Source organism: Orussus abietinus, unplaced genomic scaffold, assembly GCF_000612105.2.
Source record: "Orussus abietinus isolate OABI.00-Male unplaced genomic scaffold, Oabi_2.0 scaffold9, whole genome shotgun sequence".
Classification (NCBI taxonomy): Eukaryota; Metazoa; Arthropoda; class Insecta; order Hymenoptera; family Orussidae; genus Orussus; species Orussus abietinus.
The window spans coordinates 1,897,804-1,910,889 of NW_019396004.1; the positions used below are offsets into that span (position 1 = coordinate 1,897,804).

Sequence of the window (13,086 nt, forward strand, 5' to 3'; positions counted from 1 at the left end):
AAATTGGGGTCCATCGACGGCTGTTCGTCAACCTCCCCTCTTCGACAGCGCACGCCTTGGTAACGTCGACGGAGATCAGCCGTGAGCGCGTGTGTGGTGTGTGCACGTGTGGCAGAGTGTGAGGGTGTGTTGTCGCGAGTGTGTGTGTGAGTATGTACAGGTAGAGTTTTCTGGTTTCCTTAACAAAATAGTTGTGAATGGGTGTCTTTGGCCCCGCGTGTCTGCTCCCGAGCGGCGGGAGCCGCAGAGTGAGCCGACCCGCGATTCCCGACCCCTTTGACCCTCGGCCCCGAGGCACCCCACTCCGCCAGGTCTGCCAACCCCCGAAGCCGCCGCTTCCAGCCCAGCCACAGCCCGCCCTGGCTTGTATCCCCTCCAGAACCCTAGGCTCCGAATCCCCACCGGCCTCGGCGCTCCGGTATCGGGTGTGCACGGGGTGTTCCGAAAACCCCACTCGCCCCTCTCAGGGTCTCCCAGGATGGGTTCCTAAAGAAGCACCCAAGGAAACGTCCTTGATAACCCCGAGTATTACTTAAATCGACGTTCATAAGAAAGAAGTCCACCACACGTTTCCGTGTGGGTGGTCCACCCTGATGCGTTCCACCCGGTGGTGACGGTACTGCATTCGAGAGGGATTCTCCTAAGACCCGATGTGAGGTTCCTGATGAACGATGTGCTGTGGGGTTGGACGTCGGCCCTCCGGATCTTCCATGTACCGTCAATTTCTAGGCTAGACGAGAAGTGTGGCACGGACCGGCAGTTTACACGGCGGGGAACATGGCAGCAAAATACGAATCCCATTTGCACGCGGCGCCGGAGTATCGCGATGTCGCCCGGGTTCGGTCACGTTTCTCACGTAATGCTGCGCTACTTCGTGTAATATCGACGAGGTGGGGGGTGGTACCCGGAATACCGGATAACGTGGGTACCTAAATCCAGGATCTTGAAATTATTCACGCTCATAAAGGGGATCGCCAAGCAGAGCTTGGAAATCCACAGCCACGGTCAATCCGGCGGCGTTAATGTGGCGTGGGAGTGTGGTTGGTAACGTATCGGACGGGTGGGTGGATGTACAAAATTCTGCCGAATTTCTGGGCCACTCTGTGCACTGCTGGCGGCACGGCGTGTCCCACTCACACATTAGGAGGCACACTGCTCGCGTGCAACCCCCTCAAGTGCGTATATCGTCGATGGGTGGTTAGAGGGTGGCGAGTGGTGGGTCCCACACACACCGACTTGGCGAAGCCACCAACACCCCCCTGCACTTTCACCCAACCCTCTCGCACCCACATCGCCCAGCTCGCGTGTGTGATCTTGGATCCACACACATCCCCACACCCACACAACCGCGGTCGGGCAAAACGACGGCGATAATGAATTTCGATCCTTCTCCACTGGAATGTAGTCCAGTTTATTTGATCTTGGCACTTCGAGTGGGTCTACATTTTCTTTTTTTCTTTTTTCCAAAACGCCGAGTTTTTCATTCCGTCTTCTCGTCGGCTGGAAGTGCTGGCTCCTGCTCGCGTGTCGGTCCATCTGATGCATAAGTCATGATGTACGTTGACGTGCGATTTTTTCTTTTAATTCTTTGTCAAACGGAAGTGGCGACTCCTCCGTTCGCGTGCCCGGCCGCCCCGTTGGGTTTCCGCTTGGGCGAGCGTGTAACGATCAATTATGTATATACGCGCGTATACATATAGACATATACATAACCCGATAAAACTGGGTCACGTGTCAAAGCGCGGAGCCATCCCCAAGGTGTCCAACTTTTTCGGTGTAAGCTCGTAAATTACCGGCGAGCCGGCTCCAACCCTCCTTTCGTCTTTAAATAGAACGTTGGCAGAGGCTCGTGTCCAACTAGTTCTTCGGCGCCCTGCCCCTTTCTTCGTTCTCGAATCCGGTTTTTTTCTTCGTCTTCGAGTAGACTCTCGTTTCCTCCTCGATTTTTATCCGCCTCCTGCCGGGGGATTTCCCGTTTTTACGAAAGAGGAGGCAAGACCGATGGATGATTCTCGCTACGGGGAGGAGTCCTTCGAGACCCATCCTAAGGACCCTAGTTACCCTAGCCTAGTTACAAATCTCCAAGAGGCCGAAAGGACACTCATACTCGTCTAGCCATTGACATTCACGAGGGCTGGCGACAATGTCCAAGTCAATCGATAGGGATTGGCAGCCCTACACGAGTAGGGGTCGGCGATGGTCCTGCTCGACTCTTAAAATCCTTTTAGCGGCCAGGGACCACTTCAGACCACCCAGGGAATCGGTGACCATGTCGGTTCCTAATCAACCGATCCCCTGATAAAGGGATTAGGACATAGCTGACCAGCGCATCTGCCTTTCCTGGTTCAAAATGAGGTCTTATCCGGGGAAAAGTCGATCATGATCGGGTGATCGGTGATATGAAAAAGGTCCAACGTCCGAAAGCTTGAAGTGGAGTCGCCGGATTGGAGCTGGTTAATTGTCCAATCGACTCTGGATTTAATGGGGAGGTCCTTTCGGGGGAGAATCCGTCTATCGATTCCTTTCTCTGTCGAAGGGATTCTCGAATTAGAGGAGGACACTCGGTCAGCCTGGACCCTGAAGCGGATCCCTGGAAGGACGAGAAAGAAGACGAGTCTCCAGGACCAGGCCGGGGTCGATACCCAGTCTAGTCACCGGCAATCGGATAGAGCAGGACAGGACCTAGGGACTCGGCCCAGGATAAAACGGGACGCCGCTATGTGCCTCCGCGTACATGCCGCCATCTATGTACCCGGGTCATGTACTCCGACCATCCACTGGGGCACAGGGCTGCCGCCCTGGCGGATATTGCCGGAACTTGAAATTGCACCGGACGACTCGGCTACTTTCTTCTCTCCCTTTTTCTTCCCTGCTTTGAGGGATTCCCTGTTATTATAAAGCACGCGGCGGCACGACACATAACGTGTCCCCGGTATTTCCGCCGAATTTAATCGCACCCTCGACTGGGTACTTATTTTATTGCATAATTTTCCGCAACCAAAAAAAGGCAGGATTCTTTAAGACACGAGATTTCCAAAAAGTCGAGGATAACGCGATATAAAATCTGGTTAGAACTTTTTAGGAGGTTGGAGGGAGACGATTGACTATCCGAGGGATGGAATAATGAAAGATCGACAAAGAAGTGACGGACCGAATCCTGCAAAACGTCGGCAGCTTGCTCCCGGGAAATATGGTCTTGAGTTCCACTCCGCACATTTTTAGGCCAGAGTTTTCAATCTTTGAATTGGACAGGGTCCAATGTCGATAGGATCAGCGCGGGCGAAAACTTATTCGTAAGTTCCGGATCTAATATGGTCGGGAGGTGTTAAATACTTTTTAGTTTAGGTATCTCGGCTATAATTCCAAGGCGAATTAGGAAACGCATTAAACTTTCTCGATCGACTTAGTTGGATGAAGACGCGTCCATCGAGCCACTCAGAGCCGGTGCTTTTTTTGGCCGAGGCTTAATTCAATCGGGAGTCACTTCCCGGGGAGCAATCGAGGTTTTTTCCTCCGGGGGTTGCAGTTAATGCGACGCTAATTTATGCCGGTAAGGGTGTTTTTCGTGTCCGGCAGTAGAATCGATCGGCCGGCCTCGTTTGACTCGCAAATCGCCTTTCCAAAAGTGAAGGAAGTCATGGCCGCAGCTGGCCAACCACCAACGGAGTTGATGCTCTGGCCTAAGGACTTCCTCCAACCTTTTAGAAAGGAAAAAAAAGAAGAAAAGGACCAAAGAGAACATTGCACCACTGTTGTCCCACCAACAACGTCAACAAGGAGTGATTTTCCACTTTCTCCTAGGTGAAGTTCCGAATCTTGAATTCCTAATTCAAGTATTCGTGCCGAGGAGCGTTCCGATGCTCCCGAACCTCCTGCGGAACTCCCAATGGAAAAGTGGCGAACAATTTTAAAAGTTTAATTCCACTCACCGGCGACGACATCGGCCGCCTCGGATTTCCTTTCGGCGCCGATCGATTCCTGGCTCGTCTCTTTGCCGGGCTTTTGCCGGCTCCCGGAATTGGATTCCACGCCGGAGTCCGAATTCTTCAGCTCTCTCTCGTTTTGCTTGGAGGAGGCTCCGCCGGGACCAGCCTTGGACGTCGCAGAGACTTGGCTGGATTTGCCGTTGACGGTGGCATTGCCGTTGACGACGACGTTGCCGTTGACATTGCCATTAGCGACGGAGGGGTCGCTCTGCAACAAAAACGAGACCAAGATAAATCATCGATTCCATGTAAACCAAATTCACAGCCTAAGTTCCTGCCTGAAAGTACCATAAGCTCGGGTTGATCACCATCCACGTTGCAAAGTGCCACCCCAACAAGGCCCTACCACACACCAGAGGTAATCCAGACATACCGATAGTCCCAAGTTTTATTAAAGACACGGGTAGAGACTATCCGGCAGTATCTCTGACTTTAACAGACCATTCGGACACTTTACAGGCTGATATAAACCACGCGAGCCTATTACAGGCGGATATAGACCACCCAGACCTATTAGACCCCCAGCAGACGTTTGCAGCCTACTTCAGACCCCTCAGCGAAATATCTCTAGGAACCAGACTAGGACCGATGATGATCTCCCCACCATCAGCACTTAGATTAGTGATGAAGCTCTCATTTAAATGCTCACCGAGGACGTCATGCAGGTGGCCGAGGACGTCCCAACGACCACAATCCTGTTCTGGTTGTGGTCGCTGGCGGAGAGCGCGGAAACACCGCCATTGGACAACCCGGCGGTTTCGTTGGTGGTGCCGTTGGAGCCGGCCGATGAGTTCCCATTGCCGAGCGAGGTCTGCCTGATCACCAGAACGCTGCCTGCCGGCTCCAGGAGCACCACCTGCCTCATCCCAAATCCAAATCCAGGTGCAAGTCGCAGGTTGAAGGTCGCCTCGCAGGTTGCGAGCCGCACCCGAGGTTCCCGGTCTGCCTGGCCAGGTTATTTCCAGAAGATAGGACCCCTGGGCACCAGAGGCCCGGGTCGTCTCTGGAGGGTCTGGACCTTCCTCACGGCGTCCTCGGGTCCTCCTGTGGGGAATGAAGCACTGAATACCGCTTTCCACCGTTCCTTTTGGGTTCTTAACATAGACCGAAATAGAGGATCTTGGGAGCTGGTGGGTAGGACAAGTTCCAACATCCTGGAAGGACTTAATCGGGTAATGGTTTCCGGTCGATTGGTCGGTGCTCGCAAGAGCGCTCTCGGGGTCCCAGGAAGATGGATGATGTCGGAGATGGAGACATCGAGTGGTGAAAACTCCTGGATGGCGTTGTTAGATCTCCAGAGAGCACCAGACCTAGGGTGGCAATCGATCGAGCAATCGGCAGTCTTTGATAGTTTCTTTGAATCACTTAATCAGCTGTGCTGGCTGCGTTAATCACGACCCATGTAACACGCTGACGATGGCATCGCCGGAACTAATTCCCCGGCTAATTCGAATTTAGGGAGCGGGGTCGCAACGCGAATCCCCGATTCCCGGTGGCTACGGCACCGGTCCCCGCCACGGTTTCCAGCAGACCTCGGGGAACCAGCAGGATAAACCTCGTAATTTACGGGACAAGCCATTTTGGCACGGAACATTCGAAGCCGATCGAAACACCGAGGGGTTCCCGCTGGAACCGCGGCTTTTGAAGCCAGCTTTCCGTCCGGGGCTTGGTTCATCCTAGGATCGTCCACTTGGAGTTTCCAAAGGTGTCCAATCGTCAAATGGTTAATTTAAACCATTCCTGACACCGGTTTCCCATTGTCCAGGGAGGTGGGAATGCTCTATATGTAAATAAAAACAAAAAAAATAATAAAAAATTGATTTCACCGGAATTTGTAGGTGTCGGTTGGTTGCCCGGGGAGGGACCCTATGAAACCCTCTGATGGAGAAGTAGCGACGAATGGTGGGACGCAGTTCTCGATGGGTGTATCTGATACATCAAGGTGCCCAGGAGGCGGAAAGAGAAATAAAGATCAGGAGAGAGCATCCCCGTCCGGTGGTTTCCCGGATTTCGGCAGGCAGGTGGCCAATCTTTTTGGGCGAAGCCCAATGTCACATTAGGTTTCTTGGCGTAGTGCTCTTCGGCACCGAGGAATCGGGACGTCCTCCCCCTCGCTCCTCGACTTCCTTGGATTTTACCGCGAGTTTACCGGCCCGAGACGTTAAAGGAGACACACGATGGATACCCTCGAGGTCGACGGAGAGATGCCGAAGATACATCGTCGGCCTTTGATAAGTAACCGAGGCAGGAGGGTGTTTCTCGGTGACCTCGTCGGGGATTTCAAGTTACCTTTTTACCTTCTTCACGCTCCCAACCCCGGAGAAAGTAGTTCGGCCTCGGACAGACGCAAAGTGCCGATCATCGGTCGTTCCTGGCTCCGAGAGGGTCTACACCCCAACATCGGTGATAAATATGGGACTTTTTTAGAACGTGGATCACCATCCAGGTCATCACCTGTCCAAGCTGAAAGGATCAGGAAAAAGTCGTCGCATGACGGTAGGGCTTCCCAATGGACACGGACTGGCCAGAGGGCCTGGGGCACCCGAAAGCGGGGCGCCGATCGTATTCCACCCCCGAAAGCTCGGCCCTAACTTTAGCCACGGCCTGCAATTCACTTTGGGAGGGCAGGCCTTCCCTTTGAGAAGCGCTGACCCAGTTTCTGGCCCGGGGGCCAAAGGGGCCTCCGCGTCGCGCGATGCCCCCGACCGCGTCCGGAGGCGAATTCCTCCCACCCGGTGGGTGGTGGGTGGGAAGCTCCCTTCGGATGGACGGTGGGTGGTTCGAGAGCGGGCGGAGGGTGGTGCTCGGTTCGCTGGTCTCAAAAAGGGTTTCTCTCACCGGTAGAAAGGCATCCGCCACCCTCAGTGGGTGATTTTAGACTGGGTGGTTCGAGTGGGTGGTGTGCATGGGTGGTTTTAACGGATAGCTCGAGTGGGTGGTTCGGATCTAGATGATTCCACAGCAACTGTCGATTAGGATCCAACCGATTACGCGGTTAAGGTAGATCGGAACTGGGTGGAAAGTGGGTGGCAAACGATTTCCCGCAGTTCCGAATGACAACCGTATCACCCACCTCGACAAACATGTTCTAAGGGAGCTCCCCCAATAATGCATGACCCTTCCCCGTGTTTGGCTCCCTTGACCATGTCCGTCACACCTCGGCTCTAATTAAACCGAGTAACTGGCATGGCCGAATGACTTGCAAAGGGGCGTTTCATCGAGGCGGGAGAAAAAGTCACCTGTACAGGTGTACGTATGTTTATGTACGAACTTATCCCCGGTCCTTCGGGAACACCGCTAGTTACCCTATATATTGATAGGCCATCGTCGCTGAGATATACGAAACGCTCTATGCGATGCCAAATCCCCTCTGGGATCGCGAGGTCTATCTCCCCCCAGGCCTCGATAAAAAGAAAAGCTTGACCTCCGATTTCTGATCATTGATTGCGAAATCAGAGACCCGACCTTCAATGGAGTCATAATGAAAAGGGGGTGCAAAGTGAAATATGAAAGGACTTCTTGAATGGTTCTAGGAACGAACTAGGTGTTAAAGTTGACTAATCGGGAATCGCCTTGCCCCATTCGTCCTGCCATTGGTTGACCCCGGTCGACGCCATGACACTTTGATCCGCGCCCGGCCTGACCCTCGCGCGAATTGCCCGGATTAAGCGGGATCGATTAGTCGGCCGATTAATTACTTAAATCGCCTGCCAGACCGTGCCAGGTCCGTCCTTCGCGAGCACCGATCGAACTCGATTGTGCAGCACCTTCCGGCCACCGGAATCTCGAAACGCTAAGTCTAAAATTCTCGTTCATTAAAAGGCTAATTAAAATAATCACCCAGAAACGAGCTCCCCATCGCAGTCAATAAAAAATATCAATTAACAGTCCCGTGAAAAAGTTGAAACTCCAGGAGTTAAGCAAGTCGGCGAGGTAGAGGATGCACTTGGAAACCATCCGACACAGGGTTTCTTTAACTAAAGGATTACGACCAGGCTTCTAAGTATATGTGCATTAAATCGACCGGTCGTCTTTTAAGACGCTTAACCCGTGACTTTGATCGAACCTAAGGCAGACACTTAAAACCGTCCCCGACACCAGTTCATTAACCACCCCCACCCCATTAATCCGAATAATCCCTCCCGCAAAAATATCATTCCGACTCTACAATCCCACCCCTACTAACGTAAACGTCGTTCACCTTCCCCCGGAAAGGAACGACTTTCCGAAACTTCCTGCCACTTCCGGGGTTATAATTCCCCGCGGTAAAGGGGTACCGTGGTCGCCGGTTGACAGCGTCAACCTCTCGGATGACAAAGCCCGGAAACCTATGAATAGCGAGGGGTTTCCATTGACATGGCGCACCCTCGCGAACGCGTGGCCCCCCAGCCCAGCTAAAAATAAAGGCCCGGAAAAGTGGCCCGATCGATCGGTCCGCGAAAGGGGAAGTAATTATAATAACCAGGGATGAAGGGTTAAAAAAATAACCTACGGAGTGTCGAGGCTCTTAAGGGATAAAACAACATCCGTCCAGCATGAACGCGTTAATACGGGAGGTCTGAGTCGAGATGCACGCACGGCGGTAGTTGCCTAAGAATAGAGAATAACCCATAAAACTGCGGGCCGTGCCGGGAGCGGTCGGCCAGGCGTCGGTACCCTAAGCCAATAAGCGTCCAGCATGGATGCGGGCGCGCGATTAAGGCGCTCGGCGGCGTGCCCTCCGCTTTTATAGGCTCAGCGGGCCCGGTCACGTGACGTCTGGCCAGCGGCCAGGAAGGCCCGCGCGCCGCCGGAAGCGCACCTCAGGGGCAGGGGGGAAGGGGGTTGGAGGAGGAGGTCCGACACGGGAGGGGAAGGGGGCCCGGGTCCCGGGGATCGGTCAAAGGTCGGCCAGGTCGCGCGTCTAGGTCCCCACTACTCACGGGTTGTCCTGGCCGGGCGGCGGCGCGCCCGGGACTCATTCCGGAGAGCGGCGCTCCCCTGTCGCTGCGAGCCGACGTGGGACGACGTGGGACGACGTGGGGCGGCGTCGAATGGTCCGGAGCCTCCCTCGGTGGCGGGCGACGCTTCACCAGGGGCGCGGCACCTCGACGTCGGGCGGCACCACGAGGTGGCCTCGAGGTTCCTCGACGAGTCGCCACTTGGAGGGCCTCGGGTTGCGCGGTCTCTGCGCCCGCGGACGATCCCCAGGTTCCATGACAGATGGGGGGGAGCTCGGCTCGGCAAGACTCTGCGCGGAACGGAGAACGCGCGCCGCGCGCATGCGCCCCGACAGCAGAAGACAAAACGCCGCCCGGATAATCGAGGCAGGATGTAGAGGATGGCCAGTCGGACGCGAAGCGCGGAGCGACCACAGCGCCATGGCGGATGCGGGCGACTTGCGAACCCGGTGAGTCGCCATCTTGGCCAGTGGACCGTTGAGGGAACTAAACTGGATGGCGTTGAATAGTCGGTATTGTCGGTTTCTCTGTTGTGCCTAATACTCGCGCGTTTATGAGTACTCTTTGATTTCATTCGCCCTCTCGATGTGGATTAGGAGCGGGGCGTAGTGTCATGAGATGAGGAGGGTCCCTGAATTGGGCCTTCATTGGGGTGTATCAGATGGTAAGTGGGATAGCCGCCCACATCCTCCACCGGGAGCCAGCACTGGACGCGATCCGCGATCGTCCCCGTGCTCATCTTTGATAGCCACGTCCCCTACTTCGTAACTATTGCGCGTGCTGCCCTCTCGGTAGCTGAAGGTAAACGTAGAGCCCATGAGCAATCTCTCAACTCATCTTCGGAAGCACTTTTGGCTATTTTCATCTTCAATAGATACTGAACTGAGCCATCATCAGCTGGGAAGTAGTTAAAGTGTTATTTACCTGCAGGTGTGACCGACGAGCGTCGCGGCGAAGAGTTGCGCCGCTCACGGCAGAGATGGCGCCACAAGCACCGAACGGAAGGGAAAGAAAATACGGCGCAAAAAAGGTCCCGTCGCTGCCGAGGAGAGTTTTAAGAAGAAGAAAATTGCTAATTTTGTGGATCCTGCCTGAAGCGGCCCTCAATGGACCCGCCGAGGAGAGGGAATGAGGGGAAAAAGGAGACTCTCGGAAGAGGAACAACGAGAAGGCGGCGCAGAAAAGGTGAGCATGGATATTCAGCGGGATTTCTTGCGAGCAAGATGGCCGGCAAAAAGGACCGCCCATGCTCCTGTCGGAATATTCAATTATATCGCGAAAAAGGGCCGCGTGCCTGAGACAAACTGTTTCCTGGCCGGCGAACAATGACGCCAAATAAGTCGCCGGCATAAATCGTCGAAAAAACCGTACAGGTCGGCGGCGAATCGGTCGAGGTCTGATGGCCGCGCTAAACTCTTATTCGCCGCCTAGGGGATTTATGAGATTTCCTTTCAGCTCGACATCGGATGCTAGGTTAAATTCTATCCGTCCTTGGTAAAGCTACGATTGGGACTGGGTCGGAAATTGAGAGCTGCGGCGAAAGTGAACCGCGCTCCGATCAGGGAGTACTAAATCCCGCGAGATTGCTCACCCTGGTACTCATCTTGGCCGAGAGTCGCTACAGATCCGATAATTATCGGGTGCCTGCGTTTACGCCGGATTAATCCGCCTAATGTATTCCCGAGCCGACGTCTAATTACGGGGCCGAGGTGGGAGTTTTCGCGGCGGCGCGCCTTCGGCCTCTTTCCATTGAAACGATCGCCGGCAATCGAGTCGATGATGTACGACCACGCTTCGGTTTGGCCCAATTTTCTGACCGACTTCGAGGAAGGGTTCTGCAGGCCTAATTTCGTGTATGTCTGCAACCTTCCCGGTAATTAATCGCTTCAGCTCGAGCAGGAATCCGATATAACAGGAAGACAAAGCGAAGAGACCTCGATTCTCAAGTTCATAAAAATTTCTTTCATGCGCGAATAGATCCGCATAAAAAATTTCCCATCGTTGTGAAGTCGCGTCACTGGTCATTGTTAGAAAGTCATTAACGGAATTCTCAATTTCCAGGGCGAAAGTTGATCGTATGGACTCAAGAATAAGGTCTCAGGGCCGAAGAAACTGCAAGAATGCGGGGAAGATGCGGAACGGTCGCAAGGACGAAGAGTGCGGCCAAAGAACTCGGGCGAACCTCCTGCTAGACGAAGGATCCTGGACGAAGGGTTCCCACGTGGATCGCAGGGACACCTTGGACCGTGAAAGAGCCGATTTCCGATTTGCGGCTTCGTTTTTGCCGGGCGGATTCTGCGGGCCGAGGACGACGTGGAAGGAAGACCCAGGCCAGGATCAAAGGAGTCTTCCGTTCGATCCTCCGACCGGTCCCACTCGTTAGTCGAACCATCCGTGCATAATTTCGGATAATCGAACGATCGGAAGAGGGCGATCGGCCGACGCGCCTCCCCGACGTGCGCCAGGATGATTTTAATCCGAGGAAGGCAGTCCTCCCCTGTATCCCGACCAGAGGTCCAGATCTCGGACGCGGTGAGATCTGCCGACCGGTCCGCGATCGGGCCACAGGGATCGGCGGAATGCCCGCACCGTGTTCGGTGCTAATTGCCCGCACGCGGCCGGGTTTTTGCCTTCCGCGACGCCAGGGACGCGGACGAAGACGTCGGTTTGCCGAAATCCCGAGCGAGGCTAGCTCAAGGGTTCCCAGGGGAAGAGAACCGGCTCAGGCCGGAGAAGTTCGTCGGCCGGGTCGCTGCGGATTCCTCGGGTTTTTCGACGACGACCTTCGAGGCATTCCGCGGGGCGGCCAGCCGAGATCGCAGACAGGAAACGGAGATAGCTGGACGATCCCGGACCGAGTCCGGTACATCCGACAGTGAGTCGGAAGAGCGCGATGTCCGCTCTCGACGTCTTCCAGACTCGAAACTATCACAGCCTAAGGACCTCGATTTTGGGAGTCGGAGGTCCCGAGTGACCACACATCACCTATACCGAGTATATAAATCAGCTCGCGGGGGGCATCGGGGAGAGATCGCAGACAGGAAACGGCGATATTCAAGCTTTAACGGCGGTGGTCGGCGTAACGGGCAGCGCGTCGCGTAAAACCGGCGTTCGCCGTTTCGCCCCCGGCCGTGGGATGAATAAAAGATGCGAGCGCTCATTAACGGGTACGCTGTAGGGAGGAATCCAACCGGGGACAACCAGGCGGCGAGGGAAAAGGGAGCCTGGACGCGCCGCCGCGTAAACTTCTTTAATAACCGTGTGCTTAAGAACGGGCCGAAAGAAACGAAACGCCGCGCGTGGGGCGAGAAGAGAGACGAGGGCGGCAACGACCGGACGGGAAATCAGGTCTTGGAGATGCAGACGGCCCGGAACGCCAGCCTAAGCCACCTCAAAGAGTTTCATTCATCCGCAAGGCGGACTCGGACACGTGTGCCTGTGAGGGCGGGCTGGTTGCATTGTAAACTGGGATTTATGCCCTTTCGGCAAACTACCAGCCGAGCTCGCTCTCCGCCTCGTAATTACCAGGCTAAGTCAGCCCGCGTCGAGCCAGCTTCCGAGAGTCTTATCGCGCTCCTCTCGTTTATGGGGATGTCATGGCCTCCCAAGGCGATGCCTCCGTTCGCTGGAAGCGACGATTCCAGAACTCGAATCCTTTGGAACGGAGGATTCACGAATTCGGGGGTGCCCGTGAATCGCACCGCCTGAATGCAGGCTCCGATTTTCCGGCCCCGATTTTCCGAGGTTCGGAGTAAATGGGTGCCGTCCCATGAAAGTAAAAAACGCAGCCTAGAGCCGAGATGGGGTAAATCCCACAAAGGTTTGGCGACCCCTTCCGATTCCTTTAAGGATTCTCGAGCCTCTCCTTTGTGGGAGAATAAGAGCGCACTCGTGAGAATTGCGGAGGCGGATGGGTAGCGAAATAGGTTCTTGGACCGTGAAAACAATAGTGGTTCTTTCAGAGCGCCTCCTGGGGGAGAGGAGAGTCATCCTTTGCTCCAGGGTTCTCCAGGATTCTTGGCGAACGCACCATCATCGATTTTAGTATGGACGTAAATCTAACAGGATTTGATATTCTATGTCAAGACTTGGTCCTTGTTAGACTTCTTCGCCGCTCTCCTGGAAGCGGAGGGGATCAATATTTTCAAACAGGGATTAAA

The 13,086-nt window shown here is 54.7% G+C and overlaps 1 protein-coding gene across 4 annotated transcripts in view; it reads right to left on the reverse strand.

Moving 5' to 3' along the window:
* Nucleotides 1-9,207, reverse strand: part of LOC105700971 (calmodulin-binding transcription activator 2) — a 34,389-nt gene extending 25,182 nt beyond the window's left edge. For all 4 annotated transcript variants that reach the window (XM_012427331.1, XM_012427330.1, XM_012427328.1 and 1 more), the window contains exons 1-3: nt 8,909-9,207; nt 4,636-5,030; nt 3,930-4,194 (exon numbers count right to left, since the gene is read on the reverse strand). In XM_012427331.1, the coding sequence (XP_012282754.1) occupies nt 3,930-4,194; nt 4,636-4,851 (481 nt within the window). In that variant the 5' untranslated portion in view covers nt 4,852-5,030; nt 8,909-9,207. The remainder of the gene's footprint in view (nt 1-3,929; nt 4,195-4,635; nt 5,031-8,908) is intronic.
* Between the last annotated feature and the right edge of the window lie 3,879 nt (nt 9,208-13,086).